We start from the raw sequence: 17,229 nt of genomic DNA on the forward strand, positions 1-17,229 counted from the left end.
ATCCATCCAGTCAATGTTAAAGGAAATCAGTTGTGAATATTCATTGGAAGGACTGATGCTGAAGCTGAAACTCCAGTACTTTGGCCACCTGATGCAAAGAACTGACTCACTGGAAAAGACCCTGATGTTGGGAAAGATTGAAGGTGGGAGGAGAAGGGGATGACAGAGGATGAGATGGTTGGATGAAATCACCGATGTGATGGACATGAGTTTGAGTACGCTCCGGGAGTTGGTGATGGAGAGGGAAGCCTGGCGTGCTACAGTCCATGGGGTTGCAAAGAGTGGGACACGACTAAGCGACTGAACTGACTGACTGATTGTCATGCTTAAGAGCAGGAATGGTTACACATATGTGCTTGGACTCCAGTTTTAGAAATGCCACCTACTAGGGGTATAAGTTTGGGCAAGATGTTTAACCTCTCTACTGCCAAGTTTCCTGATCTGTGAAATGAAGGTGCCAGTAGTACCAGGTGGCTGTGAAGACTGACAGAATTACACTCAGGTGGCTGACTTAGAACAGCCATTGTACTAAACACTGGATAGGTACTGGCTTTTTTTGTTAGCCTTACCTCACCTTTCTTTCACCCCCTTCCATGGCTGGTCTATTAAAATCTTACGGTTTCCGCCTGAAAAATATATCTCCCATCATCTCACTTCTCTCCATGCTCATGGTCCTATCCCAGCCACTGTACTCTTTCATGACTATTGCTGCTGCTGCTGCTGCTAAGTCGCTTCAGTCGTGTCTGACTCTGTGCGACCCCATAGACGGCAGCCCACCAGGCTCCCCCGTCCCTGGGATTCTCCAGGCAAGAACACTGGAGTGGGTTGCCATTTCCTTCTCCAGTGCATGAAAAGTGAAAAGCGAAAGGGAAGTCTCTCAGTCGTGTCCGACTCTTCACAACCCCACGGACTGCAGCCCACCAGGCTCCTCCGTCCATGGTATTTTCCAGGCAAGAGTACTGGCTATTGCAGTAATCATCTGACTAGACTTTTGCTTCCATTCTTGTCACCCAATAAGCTTGGGAGCGAGCTTTCTAAAGTTCAAAATTGATCACTATACTCCTGCTTTTCAGTAACTTTTCCAAAATACAATAAATAAATAAATAAAAAGATAAAAAAGATAATGGTGCATAGTAAATACTCATATACCCATCACCTAGACTTAACAGTTATTATTTTGCTATATTTACTTCTTTTTATACTTAAAAGTAAGCAATAGAAATTGTAAAGTGAAAGTTGCTCAGTTGTGTTCTGACTCTGTGACCCCATGGACTGTAGCCTGCCAGCCTCTTCTGTCCATGGGATTCTCCAGGCAAGAATACTGGAGTTGGTTGCCATGCCTTTCTCCACGGGATCTTCCCAACCCAGGGACTGAACCCAGGTCTCCCACATTGCAGGGAGATTCTTTACCACCTGAGCCACCAGGGAAGCCCAACAATACTGGAATGGGTAGTCTATTCTTCTTCCAGGGGGTCTTCCCAACCCAGGAATCAAACCCGGGTCTCCTGTATTGCAGGTGAATTCTTTACCAGCTGAGCTACCAGGGAAGCCCAAGTTCCCTTCTAAATGTTTCAATATGCATCTCCAAGAAATAAGTATATTTTCCTATACCACCAAATTGCCATTATGACCTAACAAAATTTACAATAATTTCTGAATAGCATTTCATACTCAGTTCATATTCAAATGTCTCAAACTGTTTCCAAAAATGCCCTTTTTCTGCTATTTTGTTCAAAATAGCAGTCAATCAAAGACTACCATTGTATTTGGTTATATTTCTTAATTCTCTTTAAATTAGCATAAGCAGTGCTTTCCTCACCACCCCCACCCCCCATTTTTGACAGTTTCTTGTGGAAGAGATCAAGTCAGGTTTTCTAACTCCTCACCTTCTGGATTTGTCTGACTGTTTCCTCACGACATGTTTCTCTGTATTTCCCCTGTATGTATACTGTGTAGCCCCTGTATTTCCTGAAAAATAAGAGTTAAGTCTTGATTGGATCAGGTAAAAATATTTTAAAACAAAAAATTCACAGGTGGTGCCATATGATTCCAATTGTGTTATTTCAGGAAGCGCATAGTGTCTGGCTGTCTCACTATTAGTGATGCTAAAATTGATCACTGATTTAAGGTAGAGACAGCCAGATCTCTACAGTAAAGTTACATTTTCCTCTTGTGACCAGTATGGATGCAATCCATCAAAAGATATTTTGACGCTGTGAGAATATCTAGTCCCCCATCAACTTTTCACCTAATGGTTTTACCATTCATTGATGATCCTTGACTAAAATCATGATTTTCTAGCATTCTTTTCAGTTCAGTTCAGTTCAGTCACTCCGTCGTGTCCGACTCTTTGTGACCCCATGAATTGCAGCACGCCAGGCCTCCCTGTCCATCACCAACTCCCAGAGTTCACTCAAACTCACGTCCATCGAGTCGGTGATGCCATCCAGCCATCTCATCCTCTGTCGTCCCCTTCTTCTCCTGCCCCCAATCCGTCCCAGCATCAGGGTCTTTTCCAATGAGTCAACCCTTTGCATGAGGTGGCCAAAGTACTGGGGTTTCAGCTTTAGCATCATTCCTTCCAAACAACACCCAGGACTGATCTCCTTTAGAATGGATTGGTTGGATCTCCTTGCAGTCCAAAGGACTCTCAAGAGGCTTCTCCAACACCAACAGTTCAAAAGCATCAATTCTTTGGTGCTCAGCTTTCTTCACAGTCCAACTTTCACATCCATACATGACCACTGGAAAAACCATAGCCTTGACTAGACGGACCTTTGTTGCAAAGTAATGTCTCTGCTTTTGAATATGCTGTCTAGGTTGGTCATAACTTTCCTTACAAGGAGTAAGCGTCTTTTAATTTCATGGCTGCAGTCACCATGTCCAGTGATTTTGGAGCTCCCAAAAGTAAAGTCTGACAATGTTTCCACTGTTTCCCCATCTATTTCCCATGCCATCAAAATACTATGTTCTAAAGTCATTTGAAATAATTCTTTTGTTTGTTTAGTCATTTTTTTTTTTACCAATCTGATATATAATTTGGTTTGTTTGTTTTCAGTATTAGGATTTGCTTTTCATTTTTACACTTTTATTTTTTGAATATGTAAAATATTTGCATTGTTTAAAGATCAAACTCCCATAATAAAATATACTCAGGAAAGTCTTCTTTACACCATCCACAATTGCCCATGCTATCTTTATCACTTTACTCCTTTTATTTCCTTTTTAAAAACTTTGTAAATTGTGAAACATAAAAAACAGAAAAATGCATAAAGCAAAAGGGAACAGCTCAATAAATCATTACAAAATGAACACCCATGTAATCCAGGTCAAGAAATTGAACATTTCCAACACCCTAGAAGTCTTATTGTGTACACCAGACATTTCCTGTGATGTGCTCAAAAAAAAAAAAAAAGATTCTGTGGTTAAGCCAGCTATCTTTTTGTTGTTAGAATGAGAGTCTTTATCTTTCGAGTTTCCTGCAACCCAGACAGAAGTGGAGCTCTTTCCATTTGAAGGATAATTTTGCTAGTTATAGAATTCTAAGATGACTGTTATTTTCTTTCAACACACTTAAGATATCATTTCTCTGTCTTCTGGCTTTTATTGCTGCTGTCTTAGAGTCAATTATCAGACTAAATGTTGCTCTTTTGAAAGTAATCCTCTCCTCCACCAAATTCGCAGCTGCTTTAAAATTTTTTTCCTTTGCCTTTGCTTTCCTGCAGTTTCATCATATTTTTGCTTTAGTTGTAGTTTTTTATTTTTTAATAGTTTGCTTGAGATTTGTTGCCAATCTTGTATCAGTGGGTTGATATCTTCTAACAGTTCTGGAAATTTTTCAACCATAATCTTTAAAAATATTGCTTATGTCCTGTTCTCTCTCTTCTCTTTCTGGGATTTCAAGTAAATGAATAGTGGACCTCTTCACTGAATCCTCTTTGTTTCTTACCCTTTCTTTCTGCATTTTCCACCCTTTGCCTCTTTTATTTTTTGGAGGGAAGGACCAAGTTTCTTGTGATCTATCTTCTGGTACACCAGTTCTGTTTCAGCTGTCTCTAATCCATTATTAAATCTATTCAATTAATTTAAAATTTGGGTTCTCACATTTTTAAGTTTTAGAATTTTTATTTAATTCTCTTTCTTTTCAAAGAACCAATTTTGAGTTTTATTGATTTCTGCTTATTATTTTCTTGTTTTCAGTTTTTTGATTTCTGCTCTAATTTTTATGTGTTTTCTTCTGCTTGCTTTAAACTTCAATTGCTCTTCTTTCTCTGGTTTCTTAAAGTGTGAATTTAATTTATTGATTTTAGATCATTCTTATTTTCTAATGTGTGCATGCAATGCTATAAATTTCCTTCTAAGTACTGCTTTCACTTCATGTCACAAATTGTGATAAATTACATTTTCATTTATTTCAAAATATTTTAAAATTTTTCTTGAGATTTCTTCTTTGGCCCATGGATTGTCTAGAAAGGTGTTTTCCAGATATTTGGGGATTTTTAAGCTATCTTTTTGTTATTGATTTTTAGTTTAAGTCCATTGTGGTCGAAGAATGTATCTTATGATTTCTAGTCTTTTAAATTTGTTAAGGTCTGTTTTATGGTGATCTGTATTGATGGACAGTCCACATGAGCTTGAGAAGAATGCATATGCTGCTGCTGTTGGATGGTATATCCTACATGTTAGAGTGAAAGTGATAGTCACTCAGCCATGTCCAACTCTTTTTGACCCCATGGACATGGAATTTGCCAGGCAAGAATACTGGAGTGGATTGCCATTTCCTTTGCCAAAATGTTAATTAGATCAAATCAAATAATTGTTCTGTTCAGGTCATTTATATCCTTACTGATCTTCTGCTTGCTTGATCTATCAATTTCTGACAGAGGAGTGTTGAGGTCTTCAGTTATAAAAGGTAATTTTTCTATTTCTTCTTTCAGTTTTATCAGTTTTTGCCTCATGTATTTTGACTTGTTTGATTCATTAAAAAAAAACAACTTCCAATATTACTTTCTGTGATTTCTAGATCCTTGTCAAAAATTACAGTTTGGCATTTATATACTTAAACATGATAAAGCGCAGTTGCTTTGCTTTGGAAACATTGGATTGCAGTGGATCTGTCTCTGTTATCTATTGTGCTGGGCCATGCTAAGTCACTTCATGTATCTAGCTCTGCGACCCCGTGGATGGTAGCGTGCCAGGTTCCTCTGTCCTTGGGATTTTCCAGAACGCTGGAGTGGGTTGTCATACCCTCTTCCAGGGGATCTTCCCAACCCAGGAATGAACCCAGCTGTCTTGCATTGCAGGTGGATTCTTTAGCACTGAGCCCTATCTATCGTGCAGAGTATGGCATTTGAAAAGTTATTTGTAGAAATAATTTAAAGTCTTAGAGGATTTTAATTTACTTCTACAGGTGCCTAAAAGCACTAGTGATCTGGTATAGTTCAGTTCAGTTCAGTTCAGTCGCTCAGTCGTGTCCGACTCTTTGCGACCCCATGAATCGCAGCATGCCAGGCCTCCCTATCCATCACCATCTCCCGGAGTTCACTCAGACTCATGTCCATCGAGTCCGTGATGCCATCCCGCCATCCCATCCTCGGTCGTCCCCTTCTCCTACTGCCCCCAATCCCTCCCAGCATCAGAGTCTTTTCCAATGAGTCAACTCTTCGCATGATCGATGCAATCTGAGTAAGGGTAGATTGACCTCATTTTCTCCTTATTCCTAAAGTTTGCTTCTTGGTCCCAGATCAAAACAGAGAGCAGTTCTTCCTTTCAAGGGCTTGGACACTGATACCTGCTCCTCTAGCTCCACAGGCTATCTAAATCAGCTTTTTGTCTGCTTCTTAAAATGCAGAATTTCCCCAGGCCAAAGCAACTGTGAACATTGGGTTTACCACCTCTGGATTCTGTTCCTTTCCTGGATCTTGACCCGAGTTTATCATATTTTCGGTCTTTTGCTAGTTTCTTAACGCTGTTAAGAAGATTTTGGATAATTTTCCAGCCAGCTTTTAAGGTATATCAGACACCATTTATTGCTCCATTTTGCATCATCATGGGTTACCTTTTAACTCTAGCCATCACTGCAGTCACCACCTACATACAGATGTAAGTTGATACCACTTGACGAACCAGCAAAAACAGTGCAGATCTTTTGTTTTTGGCCTGGGTCCTCTCTGTTACCACAGTTTTAGGTATCCATGGGAATCTGCTCAGACATTCTCATGCAAGAAAAACCTGAATGTATGAAGAGTTTAGCATCTTACAGTGAAACCTTTGATCTAATGGAGATTGGGCCCTATAGGATACTCTCCTGTTCTCTATCTCAGGGGACAGTTCTGAGGTGCACTATACTTGATGCCTAAGAGAGTCCCCACATTTCAGCCTTAGCATTCTCTCAGTCTTCATCTTGAAATCGAATCCTAATTTACATGATCCCCAGGTAAACCCTTACTTCAGGCTTTGATTTGAGGAGGAACCAGATTAAGACAAATTGTCAGCAGGTCGGATAGTGTGAATTATCTAGTGAACTATTACCAAAAGAAGCAGAAATTGAGAAAAAATAAATAAATTTAGAACATATTGCCAACATCTGTTGGATCATAGAAAAAGCAAGAGAATTCCAGAAAAATATCTACTTCTGCTTCACTGACTATGCTAAAGTCTTTGACTGTGTAGATCACAACAAACTACGGAATATTCTTAAAGAGATAGGAATACCAGAATCCGGCGCCATCCTGCTTCGGGGCCCAGCCGGCAGCGAGGGCTTCCGGGCCCCCGGACACGGAACCCCCGCGAGGAGGGTGGTGCTCGAGCTTGGGCCACGGGGACCGTTCCGGGGCCATTCCTGGAGCCGCAGGACTCGGGGCCGCGAGCGGCACCATCATGGCTGCCGGGGTAGGGACGGGAAGGGTCTGGGCTGCGTTGCACGTGCATGATGACACCTTGGAAATGCTGTGACTTCCCGACTGCGCTGTGGGGGAGCTAACCTTGAAGAGCTGAGCGTGCAACCGCCGTGGTGTGGCGTTGGGCTAGCGGCCTCGGCTCCGGGCTCCCTGCCTCAGGCTCCCGCCCCCACACGCAGGCATCTCTCGGGACAACTGGCACAAGCGCCGTAAGACCGGGGGCAAGAGAAAGCCCTACCACAAGAAGCGGAAGTATGAGCTGGGACGCCCCGCTGCCAACACAAAGAATGGCCCCGTCGCATACACACAGTCCGTGGCCGGGGAGGCAACAAGAAGTACCGGGCCTTGAGGCTGGACGTGGGGAACTTCTCCTGGGGCTCGGAGTGTTGTACACGCAAGACAAGAATAATCGAAGTTGTCTATAATGCATCCAACAACGACATGGTCCGTACCAAGACCCTGGTGAAGAACTGTATTGTGCTTATCGACAGCATACCCTACCGACAGTGGTACGAGTCCCACTGTGCACTGCCCCTGAAGTGCCTCAAGAAGGGGGCCAAGCTGACTCCTGAGGAGGAAGAGATTTTAAACAAGAAACGATCAAAGAAAATTCAGAAGAAATACGATGAGAGGAAAAAGAACGCGAAAATCAGCAGTCTTCTAGAGGAGCAGTTCCAGCAGGGCAAGCTTCTTGCATGCATCGCTTCAAGACCAGGCCAGTGGGGCCGAGCACAGGGCTATGTGCTAGAGGGAAAAGAGCTCGAGTTCTATCTGAGGAAGATCAAGGCCGGGAAAGGCAAATAAACCCTCTTCCCTCCTGTCTTAGCTCATCTAATAAAGGTGTTTACTGTTCTATGCCAGAAAAAAAAAAGAGAGAGAGAGAGATAGGAATACCAGACCACCTTACCTGCCTCCTGATAAATCTGTATGCAGGTCAAGAAGTAACAGTTAGAACCCGACATGGAACAACGGACTGGTTCCGAATTGGGAAAGGAGTCCATCAAGGTTGTATATTGTCACCTTGATTATTTAACTTATATGCAGAGTACATCATGCAAAATGCCAGACTGGATGAAGCACAAGCTGGAATCAAGATTGTGGGGAAAAATATCAATACCCTCAGATATGCAGATGATACCACCCTTATGGCAGAAAGTGAAGAACTAAAGAACCTCTTGATAAAAGTGAAAGAAGACTGTAAAAGCTGGCTTAAATTTCAGCATTCAGAAAACTAAGATCATGGCATCTGGTCTCATCACTTCATGGCAAATAGATGGGGATACAAGGAAAGAGTGACAGACTTTATCTTCTTGGGCTCCAAAATCACTGCAGATAGTGACTGCAGCCATGAAATTAAAAGACACTTGCTCCTTGGAAGAAAAGCTATGACCATCCTAGACAGCATATTAAAAAGCAGAGACATTATTTTGCTGACAAAGGTCCATCTAGTCAAAGTTATGGTTTTTCCAGAAGTCATGTATAGACGTGAGAGTTGGACTGTAAAGAAAGCTGAGCATGGAAGAACTGACGCTTTTGAACTGTGGAGTTGGAGAAGACTCTTGAGAGTCCCTTGGACTGCAAGGAGATCACACTAATCAATCCTAAAGGAAATCAGTTGCAAATATTCATTGGAAGGACTGATGCTGAAGCTGTAATATTTTGGCCACCTGATGTGAAGAACCGACTTATTGGAAAAGACCCTGATGCTGGGAAAGATTGAAGGCAGGAGGAGAAGGGGATGGCAGAGGATGAGATGGTTGGGTGGCATCACTGAATCGATGGACATGAGTTTGAGCAAGCTGTAGGAGTTTGTGAAGAACAGGGAAGCCTGGCATCATGCTACAGTCCATGAGGTTGCAGAGTTGGACACAGCTGAGCAACTAAACTGAACTGAACAAAGGAGATATTGTAGTATACTTATACGTTGATGAAAATAATCAGACATGCAGGCAAATAAGTAATGACTTAGGAGAGCACTGCCGTTTTGATGTGCTTGAGTAGGCTAGCTTTACGCTTTAAGAGAACATCCATTTTTCTTCCCTGACCAGCCATCCAGATGTCCATTATTCACTGAGACAGAATATCTCTAACAAAAACAAAAGTCACTTGAATTAGTTTCCTATGGCTGCTGAAACAAAGTACCACAAACTGGGGACTTAAATGACAGAAATTTATTGTCTCAAAGTTCTGGAGGCTAGAAGTCTAGAATCAACATGTTACGAGAGTTGGTTCCTTCTCGGGCTGTAAGGATCTATTCAGGGCCCCTCTCTTTGGCTTATTGGTGGCCATCTTCTCACTGTATCTCTTCATGTCATCTCCCCTCTATGCATGTCTGTCTCCAATTCCCTTTTTTGTAAGGAAGCTGATCATACTGGACTAGGGTCCACCCTAATGATCTCATCTTAAATTACTTACATCTATAACATTCTTATTTTCAAATAACGTCATGTTCTGAGGTACAAGAGATTAGTACTTCAACATATGAGTTTTAGGGGGGACAGGATTCAACCCATAAGAGTCGCCAAGGCTTATTAATTTATCCTTCAAATTATCTCTCTTATATGTCCTCTGACTCAAATTCAGGTCCTTATGTGGCATGCCACAGTATTTCAGCAGTCTTTCTGGCATGTTTCCACCCCTTTCCCAGTCTCTAGTCCATCCTTACACAGAAATGTGAGATTGTTCTTCTTAAGCTCAGCTTTCATGGTGTCACTCCCTTGCTCAACAGACCTTCAATGGCTTCCCATTTTCTATCAAATTATATCATCCAAATCATATAACCTGCTCCTCTGCAATAAGAACTAAACTTACCTTCCTTTTAAAAAATACCCATCTTTTTCTCCCCATTTTCCTTCTTAGAAATAAAAAGGGAATGAATAAGGGGGATACGTGGGTAAGTGCAGGAGTTGCCCCGTTTAATGAGAACTAGGTATAAATGAATGTGACTGGTCTAGTGTTGGGTTTAGAAACATTTCCTGAACACACCAAGTAGAGGTGGAGAGGGAAAAAAATAGCAGCATGACCACGACTCTGTGTCATCAAGAACTAGTCACTTAACTTCTCTGGGTGGCTTAATTGGATGAGATGTGTGGCCAAATCCCAGTTCTTCAGAGGAACAAAATATTGTTATCTGCCCATGTGCTTACATCTGGGAATGTCAAATGAGTTTGAGAGTACCTTGAAAGTATAAAGCTTTGCAAATAGGACCGGAATTGGTGTTTGTCTGGGCTGAGTATGAATGATCAGATCACTCACTCCCTTGTAGATTTTTAAGCTACCATTACTTTGCAGACAAAGAGCAGTCTAGTCAAAGCTATGGTTTTTCCAGTAGTCATGTATGGGTGTGAGAGCTGGACCATAAAGAAGGCTGAGCACCGAAGAACTGGTGCTTTTGAACTGTGGTGTTGGAGAAGACTTGAGAGTTCCTTGGACTGCAAGGAGATCCAACCAGTCAGTCCTAAAGGAAATCAATCCTGAATATTCCTTGGAGGGACTGATGCTGAGGCTGAAGCTCCAGAACTTTAACCACCTGATGTGAAGAGCCGACTCATTGGAAAAGACCCTGATGCTGGGAAAGATTGAAGGCAGGAGGAGAAGGAGCTGACAGAGGTTGAGATGGTTGGATGGCATCACCAACTCAATAGACATGACTTTGAGTAAGCTCTGGGAGTTGGTGATGGACAGGGAAGACTGGAGCGCTGCAGTCCATGGGGTTGAAAAGAGTCAGACATGACGGAGCAACTGAACAACAAGCTACCAGGAGCAAACTGGGAAGAGTCAGCAAAATATCATTTAACATGTGTGCACGTTGATTGTAGCTCCCGTGTGTTGATTTTGGGGAGCACAAAGAGTGGGACAGCCCTGGCAGGGGTTATAATACTGGAGGTAGAGACCCTCATAAAACAGCAGAGTCCAGGCCCGTCCAGGTTGGTGATGCCATCCAACCATCTCAACCTCTGTCGGCCCCTTCTCCTCATGCCCCTTCAATCTTTCCCAGCATCGGGGTCTCTTCCAATGACATGGAAGGATGAGCAACTGGACCACACAGCATGGCTGGATATGTGTAAAGAAGGCTGCCATTCCAGCTGTGGTCCCACCCGTACTATCCTCTCTTCAGGAATGGTCACTGAAAGGAAAACAAGACAGAAGCACTCTGCAGCAGCACAGGGGAGCTATGCTTTCCTCACCCCAGTCACTGTTCTGGCCCCACCTCTCTCACATCCAAACCTGACCCGTCCTGCCTCAAGGAAAGTCACAGAGTGTTCGCATCAAAATCACTTTATTGATCCAGGTTTTGATCACCCTGGAACTGCCCCTCTGGAGGGCAATGGAGGGCACTGGGGCAAAGAGGCTTCACATGAGGTCTCAGTCGGCGACAAGGTTGTGGCCCACAGCGGGGGGCGACTCAAAGAAGCCCTGAAACCAGAAACAAAGGATCGGAATCAGCACGTGGGGAGGTGGCCCCTCTCTCACCTACTCCTCCCCCAGATGCCTCTAACAGCCTGATTTGAGTCAGCCCGCAGTGACTCAGCCCATCGACTGAGGGCCTGTCACCTTTACTCCCACACAGAATTCATAGAGCTCTTGTCCCGTGATTTTCCCTTGGGCTTGGGCTAGAGAAGAACAGCAGCACCTTATTTGCTTTCACAAAAGCTCTCCAACAACCTGTTCTTCAAGGTGGGTCTGTCACTCAGCTCTGGCTGTGCGGACCCAGCAATCAATGCGGGCTTTGGAAGCCCGGCTGCCATCCTGTGAGTGGGAAGTGGTTTCCTAGCAGAGCATGAGGGGCTAGAATTCCCCAGAGCTGCAGACTGCCTCTGGAGAGCCAGCTCCACAGCCGACACCCTTGTCTCCCCTAGACCGGGTTGGCCAGCTCCTTACAGGTCTCACTGTTCACTCTCGCTCTCCTTATAATTCATCCCCAATATCCTGGAGTGACCTCTTAATATCATACCACATCATAATATCCCCCTCCTCAGAATCTCCCAGTCAACTTGCCACTCCACTTAGAATAAAATTCAGACTTTCACCAAGATCTATGAGCCAGTGTGTGGTCAACCCTGGACCGACTTCTCCAACCTAATCTTCCTCCACTGACTTTCCCATCTGTTCCTCAGACATGCCATAGTATCCTTGTCTCCAGACATGTTCATTGTGTTGTCCTCTTCCTGGGAGGCCCTTTCTTCATATCTTCTGTTGGCTACCACCTTCTTATAATTTAGGTCTTAGTCCAAAAAAAAAAAAAGACTTTTGTCAATGTGGAGAAGTCTGATGTCTGGGGCAGCCCCACCCCCACTGCAGTGTCTGAGCAGAAAGAAGGGCAGGAGCTGTGCAATGGAAAGGATTAAGAATCAGGAGACCTTGGTCCAGTCTTGGGTCTGCCAAGAACCTCCTATGCAGCCCTGAGTAAGTCGCTGGACCAACCTAGGCCTCAAAGTCTCAAATGTAAAGATAGATGGGAGGGCTAGATGGGTGTTTTCAACCTGGATTCTGAAGAGTTCAAGCCTCCTAAGGAGGTAACCCAGAGCCTTGCCCGGGTGACTTGCCCAGGGTAAAAAGTAGAGCAAAGTCAGGGATTGCTGAAGGCTTCTGGACTCTCTCTGCTGTTCATCCGAAGAAGCTTTGCTATCACTTCCTGTATACAAGGGAGTGTGTGGAGAAAAGGAGGCCCTTTTACTCAATATTGAAAACTCTGCAATTTCCCATGTCTATTTTAAACCCAATACCAATGCATGATTGTATGCGATGATCCTTAGAGATGCCCGGAACCTGCATCATGCCCCCAGTCTCTTACATGGATGCTCACAAGTAGTTGGAGAAAGACAGGAAAGTGGGGGTACCCTTCAACTGAGAGAGATATTTTCTTCAGCTTCTCTGTTCACAGCCCAATACCCATTCTCTCCTTCACATCGGCCTCCTTCCCTTAAACATGTCCTTGGCAATTCCAACCTCCCCTGAAAAAGCGAGAGCCCCTCACCTTGACTGGGTTGGCCACCTCATGTTTCAGACCCTTTGAAACCACTTTGGAGGTAAAGCACTGATCCTTGTTCACCTTGACCATTGGGCTCTGTGAGGAGGGAAGCCAGGAGTCAAGAAGGAGGCAGAAAAGGGTGTCAGGGCCCCAGAGAAAAAGAGATAGGATTCAAAGTCAGGGCTTTAGGAGTCTTAAGAAGACACATGGGTCTCACCTTGGGGAACAGGAGTCGAAGTTTCTCCTCTTGCTTGCCCCTAGAAGAGATGAGGATGACAAATGGGACCTAGGCTTGCTAGAACCCCTCTCCTCTGCCTTTGCAGGTCACTAATGGCTCATGGAATTTTCTCCTGCAGATCCCAGACAGGACCTCTGAATCATTCACAGAGTACTCCTGGCAGCTCTTTCCTGCAGTTTGAACACCCATTCCCTCCCTGCTCCATCTCTGCACTAGACAGCATGGGCTGACCATAGGCTTCACACACCTCACCCCCGGGGTTTTGGTGGGGAAGGCTGCTGGCCCACTCCTCACACATGGATCCTCAGGATGGAGTTTGCTGGTGTGACCCATCTTCTGGGTCATCACATCCTGGGTCATGTCATCCTTCCAGAACAAACCTGCAGGGTGAAAGGATGTGGTGAATTAATACCTGGGATGCTCTGACTGGCCCACCAGGGACCAGGGTGAAGCAAACACCCCCCCCTTTCCCTCAAAGTAAGACAAAGAATCACAGTTGGTGGAGAGAATTAAATGAGATGGCACATAAAAGTTGCTTAGCACAGTGCCTGGCATGTAATAAATATTCCGCTAGGATTAGACAGTACTCTTTTTGCTAACTCATTTGATACTATTGTGAAGATTGAATGAGATTAGGGATGTGAAGAGTGCTGTGAAAACTCTAAGGCAGTGAGTGATCCCCAAACTTCAGGGTACTTTGGAATCTTCTGCAAGGCTTGTTAAAGCACAGATTACTGTTCTTCCCTTCTAGAGTTCCTGATTCAGGAGGTCTGGGGTGAAGGTCATGAATTAGCATTTTGAACAAGTTTCCTGGTGATGCTGATACTATTGGTCTGAGGATGCATGTTGAGAATGACTGTGCTAAGGCATTATACACATATTAGACATCAGTAGTGATAGTAGTAATATGAATTCTGGCCAGATTTCCTATCTGACTCTTTCCTCATTCCTGAAACTCCCTTCTAAGAAAGGGTCAACCATCTGTCTTCAAAGGACTTCCCACTCCCTTCCTTCCTCTTCTGTATTTGTCATACAATCTATTATGCTTCCTACTCAGAGGCTTAAGTGTGTGTGTGTATGTATGTTTTCCTGGCTGAAAATTCAAGGATTCCTGGTTCTGGAAAAAATCTGCTAGTGCCTGGGGGTAGTCTCAAGGAGTTAGATGTTGACCTTTTCCAGGGGCTTCTTCTAGAAGGCTGTGCTGGGGCCTTGCAGGGGTTTGAGGGCAAACAGCCTGCCCTTCCAGGTCCATCCCCATTCTGGTCTCTCCCCATTTTCCATGAGGTGAACATGACAGAAAGAGTCAAGTAGAGACATTAGGGGGAGAAAGCCTGTTCTCAGATCAAAAGCCCTTCACTATACCTCTGCATGTGACAAAGCCCCAGCCTTTCTTCTCTAGCTTTTACTCACCGTGGGGCATAATGTGCTGGAGTAAAACTTGCAAGTGCTTGAAGACCGGGCTGGTAAATCCTGGGAGGGGCCAGAGCTGCCCCACTCCCACTTGACTCTGACCATCTGAGGGCAAAAAAGTGGTGTGAGAGAGGAGCTTGACTAGAAGCCTTCCAAATTCCAGTTGAAATAAAGCAGCTTCCTTCCACTATCACCCCTGGGTTCAGTGGTCCCTGTCCCCCTCACCTGACCCCCTCCTCCTTCCAGGTCCTCCTTTTTATTTTTCCCTCCCTCCATCACCACCTTCCCTGTTTGTTAACCCCTGCCACCTCGTTCACTTTTGGTACCACCTTCCAGATAAGAGCCAAGCTTACAGGCAATGAGCAGCTCATGGAGGGTGAGGTAAGCAGATACTCAAAAAGCCACACACATAAATGGATAATCAGGTGAACAGGTAGGGCATGGAAAGCAGGGGAATTGCATTTAGGGAAGGCTTTAAAGCCTGGAGGGGATTGAAGGGGACTGGAGTGTGGCTCAGTGGTAAAGAATCATTCCATCCCTGGGTCAGGAAGATGCCCTGGAGGAGGAAATGGCAACCCACTCCAGTATTCTTGCCTGCATAATTCTATGGATAGAGGAGCCTGGTGGGCTATAATACATGGGGTCACAAAGAGTTGGACACAACTGAGTGTATGAGCACGCATGAGCACACATGCATGAGGATTGGAGAGGAGTCCTGAAATCTTTACAGGAAGAAAGTATTGGTATGCATAGATTCTGAGTGTCTGGATCCTTGTCCTGAAGGCTAAAGTTTGCCACTGGGCATAAGGGAAGGCAAGGGGGGCAGAGATAATCCCTAATGCTATACACACTTTTCTCATTCCAAGTAGATGGGGTAGGGTTGGAGTCTGGTTTCTTTGTTTGCTTGTTTCTTCGTGTTTTTTTTTTTTTTTTTTGGGGGGGGGGGTTGTTGTTTGTTACCATGAGTCATTATGGAAAGGAAATTCTCCTCCCCATTTAAATGGATTCTATTATTTCCCTGGGTTTGAGAAGGAGGAAAACGTCATACTGAGAAGGAAAATAACTTCTGGAAGGAGAGACCATACTCTGGGGCAGCGCTCCCAGAACTGGCAGGAAAACGGTGATCCGGACACCCTCAGTCAAACCTACGGGGGCACCTGGCGCTGTCCGCGGTGCTGAGTGGTGGCCACATCCTGGCATGGAGGAGGTTCTGAGCTCTAAAGACAGCTAGGCATCCCTAAGAAGCTTGAGGGTCCTACCCTCTCCCCACCCTCACCCTCATGGCCTCCTCCTACAGGTTTTCGTGAGTCCTCTGCAACGGCCTCTAAACCCAATAATCGGGCGAGCAGAGCTGGCGCCAGCCTAGGAGTTTGCGGCGTCTGCCCGAAGCTCCGGGTGCTGGAATCCTCGAGTCTGCGCAGTCGGTCTCCGGCTGCTCAAATGTGAGTCAGCGATGGTCTACTCGGATGGCGCAGTGAAGGGGGAGGAAGAAGATGGACCTTTTCTGCCTCATCCTCTTTCCCCCCAGCCTAGCCCTCCCATTCTTCCCGGAAACTGGATCGCAAACACCAGGCTCCAGGGGCTTACAAAGAAGCCTTGGTTCATCCCTCGGCCCAGTCTTCTCCCAGGGCCCGATACCCGGGGTCCCTGCTCCTACTGTCCAGAAAGCCTGGCCCCTGACTATCCCTGAGCCATAGGCATCTCTTCCCCCGCTCCTCGGCAAGTCTTGCTTCTCTTGTGGCCGCACCTGCCAGTTTTACTTCCCTGTGCCCCTGTGTTTTTACGTCCTTCTTCCTAATCCCCAATCTTCCCCTGAATCGGCTTCTCTTAGGTCCAGATCCCATACCCCGAACCCCACTCCAAGCCTGCGCGTCCTTCCGCGCACTTTTCTTTCCTTGCTCCCCAAACACAGTGTTTTCCTCCGAAGTTCCTAACCTTGAGGTCCCCGGACCCACTTCACTCAGAACCGCTCTCTGGCCCTGCCCGCACACCACCCCAGGTTTCCTCCTGACCGTGACCACTAACGTCGCTGGAGCCCCCCAGGCGGCTGTTCAGCAGCAGGAAGCAGACGAGCAGCCAGAGCCCCCGGAAGCCCCCGAGCCACAACGGGCGCTGCATCCTCCCCGGCTTGCTGCGCTGGTTCCCCACCTAAGTCGCAGAGATGGCAGACAGCTGCCGGAGGGACTGCGCAGGACTGTCGATTCCCACCCGCTGGCTAGCCAGACTGAATCTGCACAACCCTCCCTTGGCAGCTGGGCCAATCGCTGGAGGGCCCTGCCCCTGCCTACGCCTACGGAGCCCCACAGCCACCCAAACCTACTCCTAGGAGCCCACTGCTCTCTTAATAAAACAGATCCCAAAGACTACTGCTTCTACTCCCAGTCCCAAGGTGGGAGAGAGGGCTTGCATGTAAAATGCTGGTGTGAAATGCACCTGCCTCATAAATTTGTTGTGAGGGTTAAATAGGTACAGCAACTGGACAGCTGGCATTCAATGAATCTAGTCTATTTTGATTTTCCTGATACTTACTTCACCCTTACCTACCTTAAAATCTCCAGCCATCATGGGTTTGACCTGCTAAGTATATGCACAACTATCTTCTCCACATCCACTGCCATCATCCTGGTTCAAATCACTGTACCCAATTTAACAGAGCTATTGCAATAACTAACTACTGAAGTAACTAACTGATCCACAGCTTCCACACTTTC

General features: G+C 45.4%; 1 protein-coding gene, 1 non-coding gene and 1 pseudogene across 2 annotated transcripts; 2 read left to right on the top strand and 1 right to left on the bottom strand.

Moving 5' to 3' along the window:
• The first annotated feature begins 6,049 nt into the window (after nucleotides 1–6,049).
• LOC128061036 (40S ribosomal protein S8-like) lies at nucleotides 6,050–7,733 on the top strand (annotated as a pseudogene).
• Nucleotides 6,924–7,003, top strand: LOC128044041 (small nucleolar RNA SNORD55/SNORD39). The gene has a single exon (XR_008199021.1). It is a non-coding gene; the product is annotated as a small nucleolar RNA SNORD55/SNORD39 (small nucleolar RNA).
• A 3,531-nt stretch (nucleotides 7,734–11,264) lies between the features above and the next one.
• On the bottom strand, nucleotides 11,265–16,636 carry RESP18 (regulated endocrine specific protein 18). Its single transcript, XM_052636316.1, has 6 exons — nucleotides 16,531–16,636; nucleotides 14,519–14,623; nucleotides 13,356–13,488; nucleotides 13,088–13,127; nucleotides 12,877–12,966; nucleotides 11,265–11,315 (listed from the first exon to the last, which is right to left on the bottom strand). The coding sequence occupies exons 1-6, from the start codon at nucleotides 16,634–16,636 to the stop codon at nucleotides 11,265–11,267; spliced, it is 525 nt and encodes a 174-aa protein (XP_052492276.1).
• Nucleotides 16,637–17,229: the final 593 nt, after the last annotated feature.

This window comes from Budorcas taxicolor, chromosome 2 (genome assembly GCF_023091745.1).
Source record: "Budorcas taxicolor isolate Tak-1 chromosome 2, Takin1.1, whole genome shotgun sequence".
In the NCBI taxonomy this organism is placed as follows: Eukaryota; Metazoa; Chordata; class Mammalia; order Artiodactyla; family Bovidae; genus Budorcas; species Budorcas taxicolor.